This window comes from Anneissia japonica, unplaced genomic scaffold, assembly GCF_011630105.1.
Source record: "Anneissia japonica isolate Jap-2015-1 unplaced genomic scaffold, ASM1163010v1 scaffold287587_len645178_cov120, whole genome shotgun sequence".
Classification (NCBI taxonomy): Eukaryota; Metazoa; Echinodermata; class Crinoidea; order Comatulida; family Comatulidae; genus Anneissia; species Anneissia japonica.
The window spans coordinates 345,035-372,729 of record NW_022718938.1 but is presented as its reverse complement, the minus strand read 5'-3'; the positions used below and the strand labels follow the sequence as shown (position 1 = coordinate 372,729).

General features: G+C 32.8%; 1 protein-coding gene and 1 long non-coding RNA gene across 2 annotated transcripts in view; one reads left to right on the top strand and one right to left on the bottom strand.

The window, feature by feature from the left end:
• Positions 1–327: 327 nt before the first annotated feature.
• LOC117110658 (deoxynucleoside triphosphate triphosphohydrolase SAMHD1-like) overlaps positions 328–27,695 on the bottom strand; it is a 58,064-nt gene continuing 30,696 nt past the window's right edge. The window contains exons 5-6 of the mRNA XM_033253417.1: positions 18,373–18,582; positions 328–423 (exon numbers count right to left, since the gene is read on the bottom strand). Coding sequence (XP_033109308.1) covers positions 328–423; positions 18,373–18,582 — 306 coding nt within the window. The remainder of the gene's footprint in view (positions 424–18,372; positions 18,583–27,695) is intronic.
• LOC117110675 lies at positions 25,731–26,996 on the top strand. The gene is made up of 3 exons (XR_004445748.1): positions 25,731–25,786; positions 26,285–26,359; positions 26,838–26,996. It is a non-coding gene; the product is annotated as an uncharacterized LOC117110675 (long non-coding RNA).

Genomic DNA, 27,695 nt, shown 5'->3' with positions numbered 1-27,695 from the left:
TGTATTTCAGGGGCACACAGAAGGCAAACATTCAAGCGGAAATTAAAAGGGGTAAACGAATATCATGGAAAATAGTCGGGGAAAGATGTGGCTTTCACATCAAATAATCTTATGATTTCATTTTCAATTACAAAACGGGAATTTAAGTTTCGTAAGCAATGATCACATCAAGCTATAGATTTGATACATATTAACTTCATTGCTGTAATATAGTATTCTCAAATCGAAATTACAAAATTAAAAAAAAAAAACAATGACTAATAACGAAACAAAATTGAAAACTCCATGGAGTGTTGTTATTGGGTAATACGTTTATAATCAGTAAACTTACATTGATGCAATGATGTTCTTAACCTTGTGTTGGCAGGCCCTCCAGAAAATAATATCTCTTGTGTGGAACATCTCAGACACATCTCGAGCCATCTAGAAAAATATAAATATATAAAGCAGGTTATTAAATGAAGGACAGAAAAGAAGAGTAATGATAATTATTATAAAGATAGAAGATTTTTAGAAGTACACAAAAGTACTTTTAAAGCCTTATTATTAATCTAAAAAACCTCAACATATATTTAAACTATTGAAATGACAATGAGAAAACATAAAAAGAGACACCCAAACAAAATGTTGGTTTTTCACCGATTTACAGGACATTTAAAAATTTTTTTCTCTCTCTCTCTTTCGTAGGAGTTTAACCCACTTTTATTTCTTTCTCTTTTTGTTACTTTTCTTTTTATTTTCTGCTTCTAATACATATTTAAAAGAAAATGAATATACAAAATAAAAACAATTGCACTTAGGAGGGGTCAGTCCACAATTGCTGAATATCTTCCTTTTTTTCTTTTTAACATCCTTCCACTTGTAATAATTTCTAAATATTTTTTACCAAGATGTAATTAACATTATTAACATCGTACATTAAAGAAAAAAAACATATTTATATTATACATATACACCTGTCTCTTATACACATCTAGATGTGTATAAGAGACAGGGTCTGAGAGTGCTATTTCCGGCCATTAGAGTTTCTATAATCATTAATTTTCTTTTCTCAGTCCCAACCATGGTGGGGGAAGGGGCCGGTGTGGTCTTTACGCTTCACCTGTGAAAATCCATCTTTGGGCGCTCTAATTCGAATTCCCTTACCCGCCATTGAAATTGTTAAACTTATGTACCACCAATTTTCTTTATTAGATTAAAACAGCTGCTGAGACCGAATATGCCTTTCTAAAATAGTTACGAATCCGTTTATCATTAGTTTTTTTTTTTTTTTGTTATTTGTGCATATATATTAAACATTTTTTTTAAATTTAAAAAATAGGATGCAAAAATATTAATAATAAAATAATAATAATAATAATAATAATATGTTGGTTTAAAAGTTACCTGTACGAACGTAAACAATTTGTTTCAATAGGATCAGAAAGATTGTCGACGAGGGATGTCACTTGCGGGGTGGCTCAAGGATCTGTATTGGGTCAACTACTTTTTTTAATATACGTTAATGACTTAACTCGTATCAGTGACACGCTGCAAGTTAAATCCTACGCCGACGATACAACATTCTTTTACTCTCATGATTATTCTCGATGTTTTATTTACTACGATTAATAGTAAGTGACAAAGAATAGGTTCTTGGTTCAATGCAAATAAGCTTTTAATTAACATTCAAAAAACAAATTATAATGTTATTTTCATCTACAACAAAAGAAAGTTAACTTATCTAATCATAATATCGCTGTAAATGAACAAATTATTCAACGTGAATCGGAAACCTTATTCTTAGGAATATATATACATAAAAATTTAAATTGGGAAATCTCTACAAAACTATGTTTCAAATAAAATATCAAAATTTGTAGGAATAATAAATAGATTGAAGTCTTTTTTAAATTTATATAATACACTTATATTACCTTATGTACAATACTGTAACCTCGTGTGGTGCAGTTATAACCCCTCAAATCTGGACAGAATACTTAAGCTTCAAAACATGTTGTCAGAATAATCATTTTAGCTTCAGGGCCGGCGGAACGTTTTTCAAAGTAGGGGGTGGGGTGGGGTGGGCACTTATAAGATGAATGTGGATATGAATCATGCAGATCTAGAATCAAAGCTAACGGGTGGGGTCAACTTTTTTCCCAAAAACGAAAAAAATTGATTCCAAGATGGCGGGAAATGAGCTTTTCCAACTTCTCAGGTGTCTTTATTACTTTTAAGTTCTTCAAAATTCAAGGTTTCCCCCTCTTGAAAACGGTTAGTTAATTTTTCTTCATTGTTGTTACAGTAAATAGGCCTTATGTGTGTATACATACATAAAAATAAAGACATAAGTAGCTGCATACGATTTTTTCCCCTATGAAATGATAAATCCCAAAAAGAAAAGGGATCCGAGGGTACATACAAAATGAGTAATTGCATACGTAGTCTTTTGACATGAATCGATGAATCCAAAAAAGAAAGGAGGGTTCTGTGGTTCTTCCCCAGAAAAATTTTGATTCCTAGGTGGCGGGAAATGAGCTTTTCCGACGTCTGAGGTGTCTTTTTGACTTTTAATTTCTTCAAAATTCAAGCTTTTCCCCCTGTTGAAAATGATTCAATGAATCAATGAACCACAAAGAAAAAGGGGGTCCAGTTTTCCCCGGAAAAATTTCAATTTCTAGATGGCGAGAAATGAGATTTTCTGACTTCTAAAATGTCATTTAAATGACTTTTTAAATACAAGGTTTTTCTCTATTGAAAACGGTCAGGTAAATTTTTCTCATTTTTTTTTTATGTGTGTATACATATATAAACAAATGAGTAGTTGCATGCGTATTCTTTTTTCCATGAATTGATAAATCCCAAAAAGAAAGAGTGGTCCGGGGTTCTCCCCCGGGAAAACGTTGGTTCATAGATGGGAGAAATATGCTTTCCCGACATTTGAAGTGTGTTTTAATGACTTTGATATTCTTCAAAATTCTAATTTTCTTATTACAACAAAAAAAAAAAAAAAAAATCAGCTCACGGGTCCTGAAAAAAAAAAAAAAAAAAAAAAAAAAAAAACAGCTCACGGGTCCTGAAAAAATAGGTCTAGAATTCTTTTTTGTTTCTTTTTTTTTTTGTTGCCCAAGGGAGGGGTCAGATCCGCCAATGTGAATTGCGAGAAAATTTAACTCGGTCGGCCGGACTGGATAAACATTCTCTTACTCATCCATCTCCTCCTTCTACCTCCTTTCTTTTCCTGCATTTCTTTGCGATCATACAAAAATCTCCAGACATATATTTTTGCCAAAATTGGGGGGTCTTTTGTATCTCCATGTGAACCTCTTTAAAAAAATTAAATATTTTTAAACACAGAGTGTGAGTACAAGTCTCTTCTTTGATGTTTTAATATGTTAATGTCAACTCTCAACTTCCTCCCTTGCAATTTTTCAAATTTCCTAAGTATTCATGGCTACAATTTAAAGAATAAAAGCTTACTCCATCTTTCTTATGTTAGACTCAGTAAAAGTCAATTTTTTTATAACTGTCTACGGACCCAAATTATGGAATACTATTGATGATAAAAGTAAAACATGCATAAATGTTAAATTATTTAGAAAACAGATGAAAAGAAATTATTTAGTAATGTATCAATTATAACTTTTTTTACTTTTGTTCTTAATTGTACATTTTTAATCGTTTAATTTATATGCTTTTATTATTCATTTATATATTTCGCAATAATATTGCCTTGCCCTGTCGAGAACACATTAGTATCTCTTCCTTTTAATTTTTATTTTTTTCAAACTTTTCTTTGATGATGAATAAATTGAATTAATTATTTTTTTCTCTCTCTCTCTTTCGTAGGAGTTTAACCCACTTTTATTTCTTTCTCTTTTTGTTACTTTTCTTTTTATTTTCTGCTTCTAATACATATTTAAAAGAAAATGAATATACAAAATAAAAACAATTGCACTTAGGAGGGGTCAGTCCACAATTGCTGAATATCTTCCTTTTTTTCTTTTTAACATCCTTCCACTTGTAATAATTTCTAAATATTTTTTACCAAGATGTAATTAACATTATTAACATCGTACATTAAAGAAAAAAAACATATTTATATTATACATATACACTGCACATATACATAATATTAATTTCTTTTTAAATCCACCCTTTACCTTTCATGGGAATTTCATTCTCCTTTATTTCTTTCTCTTTATGTTATTTCTTTTTGTATGGAATACACTCACATACATATACATTTCACACTCATCATATATATCTATATCCGTATACATCCATGCACATACATACATATGCACACATACACATATGCATCAATATAATACACCTCTTTCTATTTTGTATATATAAAAAAAAAATATAAAAATAAAATAATTAAGAAAACAAAAAAGTGCAAACTAGGAAAATCATTGTTGCCCATTCAATACATTATTCGTATTTCCAGTATAATTTTTTTTAAAGTTATTTTTTTTACACATTTTTTTTAATTCATTCATTTTGTATATACATTTACATTCATCAACACAATACAAGTATTCTAAGTATTGCTGTTACCTATGAAAGAAGAGTACATGTTTCTGAACATTTATTGCGTAAATAGATATATAAATATGTTAAATGTATAAAGATGATTTTTTACGACATGTTTCTGAACATTTATTGCGTAAATAAATATATAAATATGTTAAATGTATAAAGATGATTTTTTTACGTACGCTACTTGTCTTAATTAATAATGACATCATTCTTATGGTAATGTGGTACGTCGGACATTGTTATTTTTTGATGATTAACAGTTTTCTAAATAGTGTCATTTTCACATACAATTCAGAATCGAGCAGTGCTTTTAATGATTTTATTTTACCCACTGCTGCTTTGATAACGGCAGCTTTGTATAGGCAAAAACAAGCAACTGTGTAAATATAGTTAACATAATTGTTATCAGTACCTAGCACAATCTCATTAAAAGTTGCAGTATATCCAAACTCTGGTTTAATCATTCTGTCTATTTCATTCCAGACATATTTTGCATTTACACTACCCCAAAAGAGATGATAATCATCTTCTTTAATATTCGGATTACAAAATAAGCAGCAGTCATTGTCGGAGAGTTTCCATTTAAAAAGACGTGAACGTGTGGTTATTGTACAATGCATTAATTTGTAATTAAAATTTGCAAGTTTTTTCTCAACACTGTTTTTTACCTTTCTTAACCAGACCATTTCCCAATGAATATCTGGAATATTTAGGAGGCGTTCCCATTGAGATTTGATTTTACAAGGTTTTTCCGAGAAACATTTTACAATGCACTTATAAATATTTTTTTTTATTCATTAAATATGAATATTCAATATTATTTTTGCCACGGATTTCAGTCTGGTTGGAATTCTCAATTAATAACTTCCAGGCATGTGGTATAGCTGATAGCACTCTTTTCCAGTCAGATATCCAATTATGCCTTGATTGTAATTTTTCAACGATTTCATCAGCTTTTAAAAATCTATTACCCTTAACAATAATCACTTATTTTGACAAAACCTGATTTAACCCAGGATTTGAAGAATAAAGACTTTTTATTTAATACCACATTTTTATTCATCCATATTACTTGATCACATATATCTTCATAAGTGTCACAATTTTTTGAACTATATTTATTTAACATGCATAGTGACCTTAAGATATTTCGGTAAAATGTTGGCACTTTTGTATTAATTGTATTATATAAGTCATTTATATTAGTTACTTTTGTGAAAATGTCTTTAGAACCCAATTGTTCTAGATAGTAAAGCAGTATTTGCTTCCATCTTTCTTGTGTGTTTTTATTCAATAAATTTTTAAACCAAGTAATATGTAATGACATAATCCTTGCTTCTAGGCATGGCATCTCCTCATAAAATATACTCCTTTTTATCTTTTCACTACCTTCCCAGATAAAATCAAATATGGTTTTCTTTACTTTTTTATTATGTGTTGTGGAGTTTCAATTATACTTGCTAAGTAGGTCAATTTCGATAATTCTAATGTATTTAAAATACAAATTTTACCGCTCGTGGTCAAATTTCTCTTTTTCCATTGTTCAAGCTCATTTTCGAGCTGTATTACTCTTTTATCCCGTTTTTTTGAGTGCAAAGACTTTTGTTATACCCAATGTATACTCCTAGTATTTTGAAAGAATCTCTCCATTGAATATTTCCTGGTTGCTCTTTTTTATTTTTCCATGTTCCGAGCCACATTGCATTTGTTTTTTGTTTATTTAATTTTAATTTTGCTATATTACAAAATTCATCTACTGTTTGCAGAATTCGATCAATGCTGTTAAATGTACTGACGAACAATACTGTATCGTCTGCTAACTGGGCTATTTTTTCTTCATGTCCGTTATCTTTATTTATTTTTGGGAGTTTAATTCCTTTAATATTGTTATTTTTACGGATTTTAGTAGCCATACTTTCTGCTATAATGATGAATAATAATGCAGACAGAGGACATCTTTGTCTAATTCCCCGTTGCATAATAAATTTTTCGGACATCCAACCGTTATTAATTACACAGCATTCAGTTTTTGCATATAATGTTTGTATCCAGCTTACACGAATTGCCGAAATTGTATTTTTTTAAACTGAAATCATGAACCTCCTACTTACGCTGTCAAAAGCTTTCTGGAAATCTAATGAAATCAGTGCACCTTCAGATTTGGTGGAGCATGTATATTCCATTAGGTCTTCGATTAATCGAATATTTTCTCCTCCGAAGCGCCCTTTAATATATCCTTTTTGGTCTGTATCTACTATTGATTTAATTACTTCTTGTACTCTGTTAGCTAGGCAGATGGCCGTTATCTTGTAATCTAGATTTAATAGTATTATAGGTCTGTAATTATTCAAGTCATATTTATCACCTTTTTTAAAGATTAAATTAATAACTCCCAGTCTCTGTGAAAGCGACATCATGTTATGATTGGCATGGGTATAATTTATTGCTTCACATAATAAGTTACTTATCTCATTCCAGAAAAAACCGTAAAATTCTACCTTAAGTCCATCGCTTCCGGGTGATTTTCTTTTTTTCATACAATTTAGCGCCTTACAACATTCTTCTAATGTGATATCTCCTTCGCATATTTGTTTTTCGTCTTCACTAAGCTTGGTAGTGTCAATTGGATTGAGATATTCATCAATTTGATATCTTGTAGGCTCCTCTATTTTATACATATTTGAAAGGAATTTTACTTCTTCTGCAAGGATGTCAAACGGTTTATTTAACTCAACACGTTTAGAGTTTTTTATTTTAGTTATTTGTTTGTTTTTACCTCTCGATTTTTCTAGTCCAAGAAAATATCTAGTGTTTTTCTCCCCTTGGTCTATCCATTTAATTTTTGCTTGTATTTGAGCTGTTGCCTGTTGCCTGTTTATGATAGTATTTTTCAAGGTCTTTCGTTTATTTTCAATTTCTTTCTCAATGTTTTCACTATGCTGAGATATAAGTTTTTCATTGAGAATTTTTATTTTATTTTCAATTTTTTTAATTTTGATATTATTTTCTTTACTTTTCTTTTTTCCATAGTTTGTTTGTTTGTTTATTCGGTACTCAAAAATTCACAAAGAACAAAGAACAATGATAGAGTACCAGGATAACCCATAAAGCTGAAAAACAGCTTAATTCCAATGGGGTCCCATAAACAATCAATTAAGTTCATAAAAAAAACAAGAAACAAATCATGGTTTTTGCACATTTCCAAGGTGAGTCTTTACCGCACGTTTAAATTCGTTTAGTTTGTTAATACACTTAATGTTTGATGGTAGACCATTCCAGTCTTTGATAGTATTGTAATAAAACGTTTTCGAAGCTAGGCCTTTAATATTTGGAATTACAAAATTGTCATTGGAAATTCTAGTTCTATAACAATGTTGTTGAGAAATCTTTATAAAATTATCAGCTAAATAAGGAGCATCCATATTATTGAAAATTTTAAAAGCATGAACCAGCCTAAGAAATTTAACCCTATCACTTATATTAAGATATCCAAGTAAGGAAAGTTCTTTCTGTCCGATATGTGCTCTTGGGGCGAGGTCCAGAATAAACCTTACGATCTTATTTTGAGTTACTTGTAGTTTATTTTTTAGAGGAACACTTATGCCAACATACCAGGCAGAGGCAGCATAGTCGAAAATACATTGGATTAGGGCAGAGCATAAAAGTTTACGACTTTGCCTGTCCAAGCAGCTAGCCTGCCTGTACATGAATTTTAATCTGGAGTTAGCTTTCTTAATTATAGTGTTAACATATTCATCATTTGAGACACAATTATCAATATGTAAACCAAGGTACTTAATGGAATCTCGGCTATGTATGATCTGTCCATTATAATTTATGTTGAAATCTTGAATAGTGTTTATTTTCCTTTTAGATCCGAAAATAATGCACTCCGTTTTATGGGGATGCATCAATAACTTATTCTCGACCAGCCATTTGTTGCATAGTTCCATATTGTACCCTAGTTTATTGGAAATGTACAATGGGTCACGATGAGCTAACAAAATGGCGCTGTCATCTGCATATAATAAGAGTTTACATTCATTATTAATACATATTGACATATCATTAATGTAACAAAGAGGAGCGGACCTAATATGCTTCCTTGTGGAACTCCATGGGTACATTCTAGGGGTTCAGAGAAGGTACCATCAATACAAACAATCTGTTTTCTATTAGACAAATACGATTTGAACCATTCGACCGACCCAACCCCCATGGCTACTAATTTTTTACACAGAATATTGTGATCGACTGTATCGAAAGCTTTTTGTAGGTCTAGCATGACCATACCGATGTAATTACCTTTCGAAATCTGTGTTCTAATAAAATCGTTTAGATGAATGAGGATTGAGTCGGTAGAAAACGCTCTTCTAAAACCACTTTGGAATTTATAAAGCAAATTATTTTCAAACAAGTACTTTTCAAATTGATTAAAAACCATTTTTTCAAGGATTTTGGACACACTACCTAAAATACTTATGGGCCTGTAATTTTTCACATCATCTTTTGATCCCTTTTTGTGAAGAGGTAAAACCTTCGCAATTTTCATATCATTGGGGACTTCATTTTTACTGATAGATAAGTTTATGATATAAGTTACAGGTTTCTTAGGAAACATAGGACATCGAAGATTCTTTTATTTTAATTTTAGTTAACTCCCATTTACATATAGGATATAAGCTGATGTCGCTTTTAGATTTTTCGATTATTTTTTTAACTTTGTTAACATATTCTTGATCAGAGACATGTTCGCAGTTAAACTTCCATAAGCCTGGTCCCCGTTTTTCTTTACGCAATGAAATTTTTAGTGATTGCTGGTCTAATGTCACAAGATATTATATCATTACTATTAAGAAACTCCTCTGATATTAAGAAATAATCTAGTCTTCTATATATTTGCTTAGTTTTTTGTCGCCATGTGAAATGATTTTTTGTATGATGTAGTTCTCTCCAGATGTCTATAAGTTTAAGATTGTTTATGAATTTTTTTAAAGTGTAGACTGATTTATCGGTTCTTTTTACACTCCCTTTCTAGTCATTTCAACATCATTATTTTGATTATGCTTTTTTATTTTTCTATGTAGATCTCTAATAGAATTACTCCTATCTTTTTATCGTTAGGCGAGTAAATATCACATAATAAATATCGTTTATCATTGGCAGTGAAATTTATAAGGACATGCCTTCCACATGCATCAAGATCACGGTATTTATTTTTACCTTGAGATCTTTCCTAAAGAGTATCGAGACTCCTTTACAGAGGTTAGTTCCTAAACTGTGATGACATGTTCCTTCCCACAGGAAGTTAAAGCATTTTATTTTATCAACTGTCAGATGTGTTTCTTGTAACAAAAGAATGTCTGCCCCTTGGTTATGAGCCCATTTAAACACCTGTCTCTGTTTAAGGTTATCTCTGATACCTCGACAATTTAAGGATATAACATGGAGTTGCAATGACATGTATATTAATGTTTAAAAAGATATACACTGTACCGTATATTACAATATAAGTAGGTCGTTTTAAGTGTAAAGGTAGCATATATTTTATAATAATCATTCCATCAATAAAAAAAAAATATCACTACTAATATTAAATAATAAAATTAATAATAATAATAATAATAATAATAATAATAATAATAATAATAATAATAGTAATAATAATAATAATAATAATAATAATAAATAATAACTAATAATTATTATTACTATCCTCATTACGATCACTACCGTCGTCACTACCGTCGTTATTAATACTAATAATAATAACATAACAACAACCACAATAATAACAATAGCAGTAACAATAACAATAATAGCAACAATAATAACAATAATGATAACAATAATCGTAATCATTGTCATAGCAGTCGTCATTCCATCAATAAAATCGATAAACATAATATTTCTATAGATATACTAGTAAGCTATGATGATTATTGTTGTACATTAATTGGGTAGTTTTCCCATCCCAGCCATTTCCGGCCATCTAGAAGTCACAATTTAAAAAAAAAATCTCGTTTTTGGAAAAGGGGACACCTCCCTAACTAACCCACCCCTGGTTCTGGTCTTCGGCCCTCAGATAACGCTGCGTGCTATAGTTGCACCCATAAATACTAGCCCTCCATCATAGCCCCACTCCCCTCCCCCCATAAATTATATCCTAGAGCCGCCACTGTTCGTGGGGGAGGGGTGAGGGTAATAATGTGAATCAGATCAATAATGTAAAGATCAGAGGCCTACTAGTGGCCTATTTAATATTAATGTTTGGGCATTTGTTTGTGGTGATGAATTAATGATAAGCAGCGTTGGGGCCAGTAACTAGCTGAAAAGGGGTCCAACATGTCCGACGGAGGGGTCCGAGCCAACGAGTTGATGAAGCCTCGGTCGACGGCCCGAAATAAAAACTCACTTTAAGGTTCACTGGGAGAGCTTTTAAAACTTAGTATGGTCCAAAAGGTAATTTAAACCACAATATTAAGGATTGGCAGTCAAAATATCATTATTTTTAATAATAATTATTTATTAGTAATTACTAATTTTTTTAAATTTTTGATCTGACGACGTGCGTCCGACGACAATTTGCCCAGGTCTGTGCGACTGTGGGGAAAATGCCCCCCCCCCCCCCCCCTTGGTGCCACAATTGATGATAAGCACAATTAACCGTGAAAGACTGATTTTGTTCTCTGTATATCATTTTGATTTCTTCAATTTCAAACAAATGACCGATGATTGTCCTGTAGTTTTTTTGAAAATTAACTATGCTACCCACTAGTCTACCAGTCCGTTTAAAATCTGGCCGATTTTTGGCCGATATCGAAAAATAGTTTTGCCGTATATTTGGCCGTGAGATGGCGTGCGTTTGGCCGTGAAGAAAATTGCCTAGGTGAAATATGGAAGACAACATGAAGACAGGGTAAAGAAGCACACAGCTCAAAAAACGGTAGGATTTCATTTATACAATTTAAGCTAGGAGAGGCCTACAAAAATAATCGGGTCGCGTCGGGGTAGGCCCCTCGGCCTATTCCGACGTCGAATCTTCTCCGATGCCTACACAATTTTAAAAAGGTATTCGGCTTTGGCTCCAAACCGCGGTCAGTGGATTGCACCTGATTTCATGACCTAGGGTCTGTTATTATTTTTCCAATAAATTGCGATGTATGTATACCTTGATTTTTTTTTTTTATCAAAAAAATATTCAGCAGTAATATTAATAACAATGCAGGTTCTTCCATAGCTGCTGTGCAGCTTTTGTCCTATGTAATGTATTTAAAGCCTAGCCTTGCTAGGCTGCCTATATGCAAGAGATTGTTCATATAAATAATTAATAAATACTATATATACTTATTTCATAGCATTTTATTATTGAAGAGAATGGTTAAACTATTGGATTGGATTGGATGTATTCGGTGTAAGCACCAAGGATAGCCCACGAAAGTTTAGAAGAAGACTTATTTCCAGTGGGGTCCTTCTGTGGTGATTGCGCAGTACACCGGGAGACAATCCCCTACTCTTTTCCAAAGAGTGTATTTTAACGTGCACATGGGCCATAAATGCACACGGAACCAACGGCTTATCCGAAAGGTACCACCAGATTAGCCGACTGAGCTAAGCTGCTCTCTTGAATATCTTGACCCAATAAATGCAAATAGAACACCAACTGTTCGTAGACGGCCTCCATCCGAATAAATTTGAGAAACAAATAGTAACGGTAGTCCTACTGGGTTTCGTATACAGAAGTTCGTGCTGAAGTTTTATAGTTTGTTATTTCTTGTTTTGTAACCTTGAATATTATTAGGAAAGGTAAATGATGAGAATATGCTGGCAGCATTAGATGTGGAATATTAAAAAAAAATGTAAAGTAAAGAAGAATAAATGTTTTATGTTGAAAAATTTATTAGATTGTACATAATACTGAGAAATATTAGTAAATAGTAAATAACAATATATTTTAAATATGCAATTACATTACTCGTTTATCATCAGTCTGTCATAAAGTACTGGAAAGTGTGAATAGATTATTATCATTATACAAATTAACTTTGTTGACATTTGTAATACTGAAAAGGAATAATTATAAAATATTCAGTGGTGGATATGCATTCAGATCAAATTCGAAAGTTGATAATAACATTTTAAAGTCCGTTTTATATAATCAGTGTACATTCGATTTTTAGTTTTTATAATAAAGTATGTACTTAAAGAAGGTAAAGGTAAAAATATCCTTTTATATCCTCTGTTTTGTAAGATATTAAATACTTTGATGCTATGGTCCAAATACAAAAAGGTGTAGTACAAAAAATGTGTATAGGCCTATGAGTAATTCCTTAAGTAGATTCAAACTATTAGTGTTGAATTTAAATAAAGATGTTTGTATAGATATATGATGTTGAAAATTAAATCTGATCATTATGATACAATTACAGTATAAACAAGTTTTTGTGTGCGGGTGTGTGTGTGTGTTTTTTGTTTTTGTTTTTGTTTTTGTCATCATTCATTTTTTTAATTATTATTTTTACTTAACATTTTGGCGCTGTACAATTTCTTGGGTTTAGTTTAGACATTTCCTCATAATTTAGTCTCAGATCAACGAATAAATATGGCTTTAAAAAAGAAATAAAAATACACTAGTAACAATTAAAGTACTAGTTTAATGCCTTTTTGTTTTGATTGTTATTCTGATAACGTATATGTCACCACACACTGAATGGCGCAAAAAGTCACAATTTTAATGCAGCATACGCATTTAACAAAACATAAATAAAATTAAAAAAAATAAAACACTGGATTTATAAAATATTATTTTTTCTTTTGATTGTGTAGATTTCTAAATGTTTAGCGATTATTGTAATTCCCAATTGGCCTGGATGATATAAAAATTAACCAAAATATCATTGACAGATTTAGATAAATGTATATAGATGAATGTATACTTGCAAATAGTAATTTAGACTCGTTTTTAAGACACTTTGTGATAGGCCTACATTCGGCAGAAACGTCAAACAAATATTGTCCGGAATGCCTAATAACGAGTCTGTGATTGCGACCGCACAGTCATCCATCTACAAAATGTTGTTTGTGGGATCTTACTAAAAACATCCAACGGGCGGGGCTTGGCGGAAAGGTCTATTGGAAGAGTTCCCTACAGAGAGAAGATCCATGGTGATTAGGATATATCGATCGAGCTTCTCAGTGGACAGCAATAATAATTACAAGTGAATAATGCATAATAATGTACCGTACCTGCTACGGTTTGCAGCTCGGTATACTTCGAATAAGAGATAGAGAAGCCATTATGTTCGGGAAACAACCATACGTTGTTCAACTTTAAAATTATAAAATAAATTCGTTAATTCGTATGTTATTTCGGAAGGATTTGGAATGTCTATGGACGTGTTTACCGCAGCACTATTACATGATAAATTATCGGAAAGCAGCCACTTTGTTATTTTCGGGCCCAAACTTTCCAATAAATTTTTGGATCAGATAAGAATTTTTGAATCAGATAATTTATCAGAAAAAGCTCCGTACCCGAAAAAAGTAACCTTTGACAGTTGACAAATCACGGTCATGCAAAGAATGTTTTGGGTAGTTCTAATGCAACTATTGTGGCCTTATCGAGAGAGGAAAGCTTCTCTCGATAAAACGGATCGCCAATAAGTGAAGTTATCACTTATAACTTAGGTTTCATGGTTTCAGAATAACCAGACCAAAGTGTAATTAGAGCAGCAACATTTATTTAATGAGAGAGTTTTAAGTCAACAACCACTGACTTTCTTGGCGGACGCAAGTTTCTATCTGGAAGGATGCTTAAAGAACGAACATTCCAGCATCCTAAAACTAAAACAAAAGGAGAAGTAGCAGCATGTCGACCCGGCCGCGCAGTCTTTGCACGCGAACCCTGACGAGTAACGACAGTCATTTGCTGTAGAGATGACCCCAAGTTACAAGTCGCTGAACTATATTACTGCTTGTCATCATTTGCCTTTGAACGCTAAGCGCCTGGGCAAGAAAATAATGAGTGAATGTTTGCCCAGATTAGACACACACCTCTGGACCGCACAACAACCGGTTCCAACGGAACGCAAAAACGTGACAGTTGGGATGGAGACTACCCCGCAGTAGCAACTATAACTAATAAAAGCTATCCTTTGTAAAATGAATATCGTCGCATGTCAATTTACTGTACAAGCCAGTGAACCAAGGCATTGATTGATTCCTGCCAAGATGACAGTTTTACCAACCCCTGCTGCCGGGCTGACAGGTGCATGCTGGACCCCAACACCAAGGTATATTTGATCCATATAATTATATGGATGCAGTTTAAAATCGTGGCCAGGTTGTACTTGCTCATGCTTGCCCTAATAACCATGCCCCATACCTGTCTGGTTTGGGTGACCCTGCCAGAAGCATAAGCTTTCTCCAGCACATCTACAATGGTAATGAGAGCAATACTAAGCAGGTTTCATAGCTAATCAAAAAGAAAATATTAATTCAGTCACCTCAGAGAAGACCTATAGCCACCAAATCTAGACTGAAAGAACTCAGAGGAAACTATTATTTCAGTTACCACAACAAGACCAGCTGTCTGTCAATAAATAATATACTAACAACATACTAACATAATAACAATTATAATAAATATAATAGATAATAAATATAATAACAAAATATAATAAATATAAAAATATAATATAAAAAATTTGATATAAAAATATAATAATAATATAAACATAATATAAAATAATAATAATAAAATAAAAATAATACAAATTTAAAAAAAATTATAATTGATATTATTTATTATTATTTTATTATATATTACTATTTATTATTAGTATTATTATTATTATTATTATTATTATTATTATTATTATTAGTAGTAGTAGTAGTAGTAGTAGTAGCAGTAGTGGTAGTAGTAGTAGTAGTAGTAAAATTGAGAGTGCTGAAAAATTATTCATCGGTAAAACGTTCATTTTTACAGGAAATGTACCAAAGTATAAAGGAAAGAAAATGACCCAACAGAAAATATTTGAATTAATTGTAAGTAACGGAGGAAGAATAAGAAAAAAACTTATCTGGTACTTCGAAAGGCAATTCCACAAAAAAAATTATAATTTTAACTAATCTCTCTGTAGGCAAAAAAATTGCAAATGTTGTAAAGAATGGTGTGCAAAAACATTGTCATGTTGTAGACTACAGCTATGTATACAAATCCATCGACTATAACAGTATACAATCATATTCTGTGCATCTACCTTAATCAATTAGAGAAATGATATATACAATTTCTGTTATGCCTACCAATAATTAAATCCATTTCAAAAAGACTTTCGGATGATTCCTTTGTTAAAGGGACCGCGAAAAACTAAGTCTCGTAAGAAAGAATTGGTAGTGAAATGTTCAAAAATGCAGCTGTGTTTTATGGTAATTTAAAAAGAAAAGAATTTCTTAAACATACCTGTAATACTGTGACTTTCAAAGAGTCGCGCAGCTTATTTACAAGATATATTAAAGAGTATGCCAAATTAAATGATAGTGAAAAAAATATATATGTGCAAATGTGGTTAAATAAAAAAATGAAAAGGCTAACCAGGTAAAAAGAATTGCAACACTTAAATCTTATATTCTACCACAAAACCCACATTTTAAAGTGGTTGCAAACTGGCAAAAGACATCCTAAATATGTACATATTTAAACAATAAAAAGCTGAGAATTAATCTGTTTTTCTCAATAGTAAAATTTATCAATTACTTGGATGATTAAATAATGCACCTTATTATTTTTTTTTTATGAGCGACTAAAGATGGGGTTGACAAAATTATATTGTGCCAAAGAAAAAGAATGTTATTGTTGCCTAAACAGACCCAACATTTCAAATATACAGGGTCATTTTTGGTTTGTTTTTGGTAAAAAAAATGCCCTAGCCAGATCATATTGGAACAGACAAGGTGTTTAAAAAAAAAACCACACAATCATCAGCGATGTATGTCGGCAGCTGAACATGGGGGCACATGCCTGTTTTGGAATTGAGCCACCAAAAAAAATTCAGGCTGAACAAATTTTTTTTTGGAATTCACTGATTGAAGATCATAACAATTGTTTAGGCCTTATCACGGTAAATAACAAATGACCTGTTCAACATTTAGGGCTGTATTGATTTCACCTGCAAAATGTACTAACGTATTTCTAAAAAGCAATTGATACTGCATTTTAAAATATGTACAGTAAGTAAAGGTGGGAGACGGGAGATGATAAACAATTTCTTATGACCAACCATAAAAACAAAACAAAAAATTACCATAAAGATCATAGTAAATTGATGTATCTTGTTAAAAAATGTTTTACTATTTAATGTGAACCTCAGAATATTTAAATAATGGTGTTTTTGTTTTTTTATAATTTTTTTATTTAAGACGAAACGTATCATGTTTCCATTAGGGGTTGACAAAATTTTACTGTGCCTAAGAAAAAAAAATTGCAACATTGCAAATATACAGGGTCATTTTTTGTTTGTTTTTTATTTAAAAATAAAGAATAAAATGTATTGGAATAGCCAAAATGTTATAAAAAAAAAATCATCAGCAATGTAGGTCAGTAGCAGTACAGGCCTGTTTTTGTAATGAGTCTGCAAACAAATTCAGACTGACCCAATTTTTTTTCTTAAATTCAGTGATTGGTGATCATAACAATTTTTTAGGCCTTATCACTCTCAATAACAAACAGCCTGTTAAGCATTTATGGGTGTATTATTTACACCTGCAAGATGTACTTAAATAATGTATTTCTAAAAAGCAATCAATACCGCATTTTAAAATATGTACAGTAGATGTAAAGATGGGGTAGGGGGAAGAGATGATAAACAATTTCTTGTGAACAACAGTAAATGTAAACAGTGCACAGTATTGTGTAGATAATTGTAAAAATAAAATTATTATGAAGATTATGGTAGATCAATACTTAACACCATCAAGGAGTTAAATGCTTGACAAACTTTCACATTTTTATCATCAGTACTGTATACTCTATTTTCAGTTTATGTATACATGATTTTTTATGAAAAAAATAAAATTATCTGTGTTGTTACTATATACTGTAGTCTTCAGTTTTATTTTGTTTAGTTCTTTCCTTGGCTATTCACAGGAAGTAGTTCCGCAATTAATCCTATTATCAACTGATGAGAACACATGCTGAGCTGAAGTCAATAAAACTGTAATTATCAGAGATAAGAAAGATCGGCAAAACCTGGTTCAAAATTTAGATATTTGGTAAATGAGGAAGTTTCCTCATGGTTTAATAGTCGCACTTGTACTTTTAGACCTGTCTGCTGCTTTCGACACATTCGACCACTCCATTCTTCTTAACCGCCTGTCTTTTCAATTTGGTCTCTCTGATATTGTTCTCACTTGGTTCTCGTCATACCTTGCCTCTCGCGCAAAAAAAAAAAAAAAAAAACCCCCCCCTCCCGCAAAAAAAAAAAAAAAAAAAAAAAAAAAAAAAAACAACCAAAAAATACTGCTAGGTCAACAAAATGGACGTTTTGATGTTGTCCAAACAAGGCCTTAGTTGCACTGGTTTTTAAATGTATGTTTAATGTACAAAAATAAATATAATAAATTATAATTTAAGACCTTTTTAGGGACAAAACACAAGGCAATAATCGAAAATCAGTTAAAGTAAAATCTATAGTGATGAGACATCAAACATTATTCTACTAGTCAGATAATTATGTTATTATAGGGACCGAAAAAATATATGGCATCAACGTTAAGTATAATTCCGTAAATGTGACCATAGTCATTCTACCCACCGTTTTATTTTTTAATCTGTGAATGTCCTACCTTATTCCTTATGCATAGCTGATACTCTCCATCTACCTCTATTACTCTTACAAACTTCATGAAGCGATTATGATCAAAGCCGTTTGAAATTCCAAGCATGCGACAATCACGCGCAAAATAGTCCCATTTGTCTACGTCAATACCATTGCGTTTGTTGGCGACGATCTCATACAGAAAACGCTTATTTTCCGGCCGGCCCTCATACTTTCCCTGAAAACAGAAACAAACATTAACTACGTACAGATAGTCGTGAGCATGAATTTTACTGTCAAGCTTTGGATGTTGCAGTGGTAATAACAAGAAATTATTTTACTGAAATTGTGGTAAAAGCTAAACACTTGACATGGCTTTGGTGTTCCAATGATTATGGATTAGTTATTTTGTTATCTAATTTAATTCCCATCCCCTTTCCCAGCCCATTGGAACTATGCCTTTGTTTTTGGTCGTTCTCATCTCATTTCCCGCCACTCTGGAACTGTGCCTTTGTTTGGGTCATTCCCACCCTTCTCCCGCCACTGGAACCATGCCTTTGTTTGGGAATTCCCACCCTTTGCCTCAGTGAACAATGGCTTTTGTTTTAGCCTTTCACTAGCAGTCTTCTCATAGGTCAGTTTATCCATCCAATCACCAATCAGCATCTCTACCCAAACATATAATTATTTCTCTGTTTGCAATTTCTGCATATTCTCCTGAAGACGATTGAAGCATCTCAATCGAAACGTCGAGACTTTCTCAACTACGACAGTTCTTTTCAGGGGTGGCGCCAGGATTTGCCCGCTGGGGGCCGAGGTCCTCCGTTAAGGGGGCCGATTCCCCCGACAAGGGGCAGATTTCCCCGACGAAAGCAACGTGGGCGTGGTCAAGCTTCGATTAAAAGGTTTCGAAAGTGGTCCAGGGGGCGACGCCCCCGAAAATTTTAACAATTTAGGGGTTTCAAAGGCTTATTTAATCGATTGTAGAGTTTACTAATATGTAAAAAATACATATAATTTTGTTTTCTCTCCAACGAATTGTGCTTTTTCTCCCCGACGGGGTGGGGGCTGAACACTCCCCGACGTGGGGGCTGTGCATGACACAATGCATGACAGAATTTTCTTTTTGAATTGAGTAAAAGAATAGAACTATATAAAAAAAACTGTTTCATTTTTTTGTGACTTTTGAAAGGAAATTAATTTTATCAGATTTTAGGATAATGGAATAACATCTTTAATACCTTTAAGAAAGACACAAAATACTTAACCATGTACATGGTTTATATTATATTGATATGTTTACATATACAATTGTAGTTAAATTGTAAACATTTAATTTAAGTATTGAAACAAGATTGTTTTTACAATATTAGAAAATTATCTGTTGGGAATGACTAGATTTAACGCTTATGGTCGTTATTATATTCATTATAAATAAAATTATTGATGCTTATTATTATGATTATATTATTATTATTATTTTATTATTTATTTTTATTATTTTAACTATTATTAATAACAATAGTATATATACACTGGCGTATGGTAATCTAGCAACAAACCCCAGTTTAGCGTAGGCCTACGCCACTGAGTTACGACAGTCATGCATCAATGATTTTGAACTCGGCCAGAATTTGACCATTCAAAATAAGCATAGGCTATGATCAGACAAAACGACTTACGCTAGCGTAACGTTAATGAAGTGATGTGAACTTGTGCGTGACGTAGCGAATTCCAGTATTATCGCAAAATCACTGGCTACGGTAATCCAGCAACAGACCCCAGATTAGTGTACGCCATTGAGTTACAACAGTCACGCATAAGTGATTTTGAACTCGGCCAGGATTTCACCAATGATCTCTACTATAATAGCTGGATTGCTCATTGTCTGGTTTTAGTGAAGCCACCGACGCCATATTGGGGGTCTACAAGACGTATCAGTTTAGATAAGTTTCTTTTAGCATTTGTTTAAATTGTTGTTAAAAGTAACGATTCTAGCAAAACTTTTTAATAATAAATTTTAATTTAACGTAATGATTATTTTTCAAATCATCTATCTACTTGATGTGACTTTTGATGCAGTTTATTTAAGAAAGCGCAAGCAAAGTTATTTGCGTTGTTAGGGATCGACGTCACTATAACAACGCGACTGCGCTCGCGCTTTTGAAAACTGCATAAATAGTCGCGTTTATATACCTCATACATAGATTCTAGGCATCTGATTGGTTGAGAAGCGGAGCAATAGAAAGTACTATTCCCCTCAAAAAGTACCATTCCCATCAAACATAGTAATTGTTTGACCTGTCGCGATGTGCAAATTCTAGACCCACTACATTGCGCTGCGGTAAAGGGGGACTGCGACCTCGTTGTGTCTAAACATAGCCATAGATGTAAACAGGAAATTAAACGCGCTATTACGAATACGAATATTTCGCGCGAATATTCACGCAAGCGTTCGTTATTCGTACAGTCTGGACATCTTACTAGTTATGCCATGGATTAACGTATCCCCGGCGTTAGATACTCCTGGCGTATCGTTCAGGTCTGAACGTAGCCATAATCTATGTTCAACAAAATGGCTTACCCTAGCGTAACGTTAATCAAGAGGTGTAACATTGTGCGCGGCGTAGCGAACGCCAGTGTTAACGATAACGCGCAATCACTGGCGTACGGTAATCCAGCAACAGACTCCAGATTAGCGTACTCCGCAGAATCGACCCGGGTTACTTCCGGAGTAATCCCGGGTGCATTTCCCTTTTACATCGAACGAAAAAGTCCGGGTTGATCCCGAGTTGCTCCCATTTTACACTCATATTAAAACGTTGTATCATTTGCTCTCAAAGGTCGTTTTAACCATTGGAGAAAACTGGACTTTTTCCAAAAAAAGTACATTTTTGGTACAAAATCTATGATTTTCTTGTAATGGACCAATCGCATTATGTTGTAAAAAATATAAATAAATATAAAATCCATCCAATTCACAAATGCCTCTCATGGGGTCAAAAAAATCTCTCAAGCGTGATAGTCCGATCCACTGGTATGACGTCACACTTCTGTTTGCTTAACTTGTGTTGGCAGTGTTTGACTTTTCTTTCTTCGTGTAATTTGGCCTATTAGATATAAGTTGGATTTTTTGTGTGCTTTTATTACCTTAAAAAAAACAAATGTCCTAAGACAATTACTGCAGCAATTAGGCTATATTTCTGCAAAAAAATGCAATTTATAGTCTGGACCGTTTGAAAATGTCCGTAGAGGTGTAGCGTAGGGCTAAGCCAATCCCGCCAATACGAACACTGGACTAGGGGAAGAGAGACTCTCTCAACATTTGTTTACTTTACATTGTAGGCCTACTATAACAAAAGAATATTGATTGTGCAGATTGAATTTTGTTAGTATTTTAACCCCATAATGAAAATGAAACAAACGCAATGTTTTTAATTGGTCGATCCAAACAACTTGTACAGCGGGGTTGATTTGACCTCAGTTCGCTGCTTTCGTGATAGCTGGACTAGCAAATAATAAAAAGTGGCAAAAACGTTTCCATATGGCAACGAACTCGGGTTCAAATTCCGCCCTCAGTTTTTGTTGCGATTGTCATCATCACTTCGCTCGAGTTCCTCGTCGTCACGAAGCCAATACAATAATGATTGTCTTAATCTTTTTTGTAGCGCTTGCTTGAAGCTATCAAGATGTTGTGATGTAGTCTTGATTTCGGGCAATTCGTTTCAGTCTTGTATGGTTCTTCTTGGAATGTAGGAATATCTGTAAACGTCCTTCTTTGTAATCAGAAATTTTGTGATAATCATGACACAGTTTGATTGTGAATTTGTAAACTTTAGTGCATTATTCAAATAAGTTGTGACAATAGGTTTTAATATACTGCACTTTGATCTTTGGAATTTTTATTGAATGTTGTAATTTGTACTTGCCATTTGTATTAATTGATTTAAAATATTGTACTTATTTTTATCATTATAATAATGGGTTTTAATGTACAGCGCTTTGAAAAAAAAACCACCACGCATTTTACCGCGATTACACGATTAGATGTGTCATGGTTAATGAATCAAAATCTCTTATCCTCAAAAAAGATACGCTATTATCAGTCTGGTTCTCACGAGAGCCCTAGTATCCGGATCGGGAGCTAACTGTTAGCGCTAATCGTTAGCACCTGCGTGAGAACACCCGGAAGCGATACCGGTTAGCAAGTTGAGCGCGTTTTTACAATTAACCGATCACACGTACGCGTTTACAATTTCCAGTTTCTTATTTGGCCAGTGATTCGATCATCACATTCTTGGTATCCGGATCGGGATTTTCTCGTATGGACGTACGGCAGCTAATAATAATAATAATAATAATAACGATTTTTAAAGCGCAAACATCACCACCAAAAATTGGTGCTCAAGGCGCAGTGTCAAAACAACAGGTAGAGAACAAACAAATAACAAATAACAAAGTGTAAACAAGTTAATTATTTTTTTTATTTTATTATTGACAATTAAGCAGCACAGGAAATCAAAAATTAAACCAACCTTTTCATTTTCTCAAAGTAATACCATCCTTTTTATCATATATTAACTTGTCTGTTTTTCCTGGAAATATTTTGCATTTTATTTCATTGCATTATTCTTATGTTCATCAAAAAATTACTTACCTTACCTTTCTGATGTGTTCCTTGTTTCCTTATATATATATATATATATATATATTTTTTTTTAGTCTATTCCTTTCTCATGTTACCTTATCTTTCTTTTTTAGTTCTTTCTCATGTGACTTTTTCTTTTCTTTTCATTTTTTCTTTCTTATGTAACCTTATCTATTCCTTTTCGTTATCTTTCTTAAGTTTCCTATTCTTTTCCTTTTCTTTGTCTTTCTTATGTTTCCTTATCTTTCTTTCTCTTTTCTTTCTCATTTGACCTTTTCTTTTCTTTCATTTTTTTTCTTATGTTTCCTTATCCATTCCTTTTCATTTATATTTCTTAAGTTTCTTATTCTTTTCCTTTTCTTTGTCTTTCTTATGTTTCCTTATCTTTTCTTTCTCTTTTCTTTCTCATGTTACCTTCATTTTCTTTCCTTGTTCTTTCTTATGTGACCTTTTCTTTTCTTTCTTATGTTTCCTTAACCATTACTTTTCATTATATTTCTTAAGATTCCTGTTCTTTTCCTTTTCTTTCTTAGAGAAAAAAATTATCACACCTCTCACCTCAAGTTTCCAATCCTTACAATCATATCCATTCAGTTTCCTTACCTATTCATTCAAGTTACATGCAAATATCGTCGTGACTTTTCTTATTCCTTATTAGCATAGGGTCTGACCAGGAAAATTTGTTCTTATTTGGGAGGCTCTCGACCAATCAGAAGCCTGCATTTGGCATCACGTGACCTTAATTTGCATAAAATGAGGAGCAGGACTATTCCATTTCTGAGTAGGGGTTATTTAATAGAGCAGGGACGTTTAACCCTAAACCTATTCCATTTTTACAGTGGGGGTGCTTAACCCTATACCTATTCCATTTAGGAGCAGGGGTGCTTGTTAACCCTAACCCTATTCCATTTATGAGTAGGGGTATTTTTAATAGAGCAGGGGTGCTTAACCCTAAACCTATACCATTTAGGAGCAGGGGTGCTTAACCCTAACCCTGTTTCATTTTTATAACATTATTTTTTACGAAAGATGGTTAACCCTAACCCTATTTCATTTATGAGTTGGGGTGTTTTTAATATAGCAGGCGTGTTTATCCCTAAACCTATATCATTTAGGAGCAGGGGTGCTTAACCCTAACCATATTTCATTTATGAGTAGGGGAGTGTTTAATAGAGCAGGGTGTTTAACCCTAAACTTATTCCATTTTTACAGCAGGGGTGCTTAACCCTAACCTATTCCATTTAGGAACAGGGGTGCTAGTTAACCCTAACCCTATTCCAATAATGAGCAGGGGTGCTTTACTCTAACCCTCTTTCATTTTTTATAGCAGGGGTGCTTAACCCTTGCCCTATTTTATTTTTAGACCAAGGGTGTATAACCCTAAACCTATTCCATTTTACAGGGTGTTTAACCCTATTCTATTTTACTTCAATCAATACAAACGTAGCTACCACCTACATTTAAATATCCTTACCTATATCATAACTCTCACTTTGATTTCACCCTACACTGTGATGTAATTGTAGGTCAAATATGTTCCGAATAAAATCGATCAACTGCAATAGTCCTTGTAGCTTTTGAAAAGCGATGACCAGCTACTGTTTAATCCTTTGTCATGATTGTCTTATAGATAATTCAAACAGTGACGTCATGTTGAACGTGTCTGAACTTGTAAGAATGAATTTTTCAGAGCCCATCTTTCCCTTCTATTATATATATATATATAGCTGTCTCTTATACACATCTAGATGTGTATAAGAGACAGAGACAGCTTGATTATAGCCTGTAGTTAAAAACAAGCTTAACCCTATGCTGTTCGCATATACAGAGCGCATCGTACATTGTATTATAACGTGAAAGGCTATTGAAACGGTTCTATTGTATTAGATACCTGTTTACTGTTACAACTGTGCCTCTTAACATAATGCTGAAATATTATAGTAGTCCGTTTGTTTTTTTCAAAAGAATGGTTGATATGATAGAATCGTACATAAAACAAAGATGTTGATTACCGATGCCTTACACGCGTCGTCCAATGCGTTGCAATATCAATACGTCGTATTCTTTTAGATGGTACGGTACCGCAGGAAATGAAGGTGTTCTTATTAGCATTTCTTTATGTTTGTTACAGTTTAGTTAGCTCTTTTAGGCCCATATATGGTTGAACCAAGCATGAAAAACATATGTATCTTGATGGTTTAACAAGCCTGTTGTTATTGATATTAACCAACCTAATCTTGAATATCAGCAAGAAATTGTATTTGATACTACGTTTTATTATTTGTTTTATTCTTTTATTGTTTAATTATAAGTATAAACAATTTTGTACGGATAACGTAGCCTAGATTATTTTTGATCACTGCGTTTGTGTAATTTGCCACTGATAAGTCTTTAAAAGCAAATCATGAAAAGAATTAATTTTAAAGAATACAGTAACCAACATTGGTGCGATATTGATCAGCTGTGAATTGTGACGTAGGGCAGCTGATGACGTTACCGTACTTTCTGATAATCAATACTATATCAGTTGGACCAGTTCAGACTTGTCAAAATTGAGGGTTACGTGACCCCATGATCTCTCAGCGCCAATCAAAATAAAAATGGTAATAAGTTTTTCTCACTTGTTTCTCATTTTGTTTTAACTTTGTTTAAGAATAAGCAAACCTTATTGGTCAATGGTTTTATCTATTGTAGTAGGACAGTGTATAAATATCGACGACAATTCTCAACAGCCCATAGGCCTACACTAGCTTACAACTGTTCAGTAACAATCACCGTGTCCCACACATAAAAGGTAGGATTAAATCACTATATGGGAAATGTAATTAAAACATTGATAATCTATTTCAACAAGTGTTAAAAAATAACCTCTAATCATACAAACAACATTGAAGGTCTAGTAATTACTATAGGCCTATGGTAAAAACAAACTACCAAAATAATATTATAACATGTTAGAAGTATTCTCCTTGACTGTTATGAATTTTTAATTGTCTTAATTATAAGTTTCAACAGCTTTCTATTTGTGATCTGTTTAATAGATTAAGAACTTAATGTTTTGTATAAAATTACATGAGCATATTTTTTTTTTTTACGTATGGACAATATTATAATGATAAAAATATGTTAGTATTTTACAATAAAATAAATTATGGGTAAGCCTTTCTAAATCTTATATACTACTACCTCGGTGCAGGTATGCAATTTAACAAAATGTGACCTAATCAGCTGTGGTAGAAATTTGTTGAATATCGATATCGGTTTTGTAATTTCTTGTTATATTATGTTTTAGATACTGTTATATTTATATTCAACCCTGTAATTCATTGATTTCAATCAATTTGAAAACGAAAAAGACAACATGAAGGTAAGTTCATTTACATAAATGTGTAATCTATTTGCTAGCGTATATTTTTTTTATTCAAGTGATCCTTTATTCTAAACTTCTGTGTATTAAACTAGGCATTATATACTTTAATATTCATTATAGAAATATAAACAAAAAGAGAATATCTTCGACAATAAGGAACAAAGCTACAGCATAAACCTAAATTCACAGGGTTAAGAAACAGTTAGATAACGTGACATTTAAATACAATAACCATAGTAATGTAACGCATGGATTTGCAGTATTCAATTTATTTTTTATTCACGATCTTCGATTAGTGTCCAAACAACTTTGATAATGGTTTTTGATAGACCCAATTTTGTATTGGAATAAATGATTGATAGGCACAATATTGATTTATTGAAAGTTCATAGGTCTATACACCTTCCAAATTAAGTAAATAACATATCCAATACTGTACTTCTATCAGAATTATCTCACATATTTTGTTTTACAGCCAACGCTTACTTGCAACGTATGTAACAAAGTTTTCCAAACTCGCTTCAACTACAATAGACACCTTTCCCGTCACACAGATGTCAACCAGCACCAATGTGATAAGTGCGGTAAAGTATTTGCAAGGCATGACAATTTTGTTCGACACCTTAACAACAAGCATGGTAGTAAAAATAATGCGCAAAGTGGGTATGGTACAGATCAAGTAGATAACCTACAACCAAGCGACAGAAGTTATCTAACAATGGGCGTGATTTTTATCAGGTCACAGATATGACGGAAGTTGATATGAAAAAATTCAAGACGAAAGCAATCCAGTACACCGTTAAATTCAACGACGATTTAGATATTCATGATTCAACTACCGTCGTAAGTACGCTGCATAAAGTTTTTCAGAGTCTCATCAACACCTTGACGGATGGAGCTCATCCCGATGATCTGATTCGTATGGTGGTAGAGTGTCCAGAATTAGATTATCCGATACAACTTCCATTGATGAAAAAACGACACTTGACGGCAGAACTGTTTCTTGCGAGAGTAGAGCGAGTACTACAGTCGTACGAAGAATTCAGCATTGATGGGTCACTCGAAATGCAGGTTACGCACGTACAAATGCCCAGAGGAGGAAAAATTCCCAAAAAAAGATGCGTGGACTTGGAACGCTTCTTAAGAGAAAAACAATGTATTATTAGAATTCAAAATAAAGATGAAATATGTTGCGCTAGAGCTATTATTACAGCAAAAGCTAAAATTGAAAAACCAAAGAACTGGGATGCTATTCGTAAGGGATGTAATGTACAGCAGCAACTTGCTATGGAATTACACCACGTAGCGGGAGTACCTCTTGCTAAATGTGGAA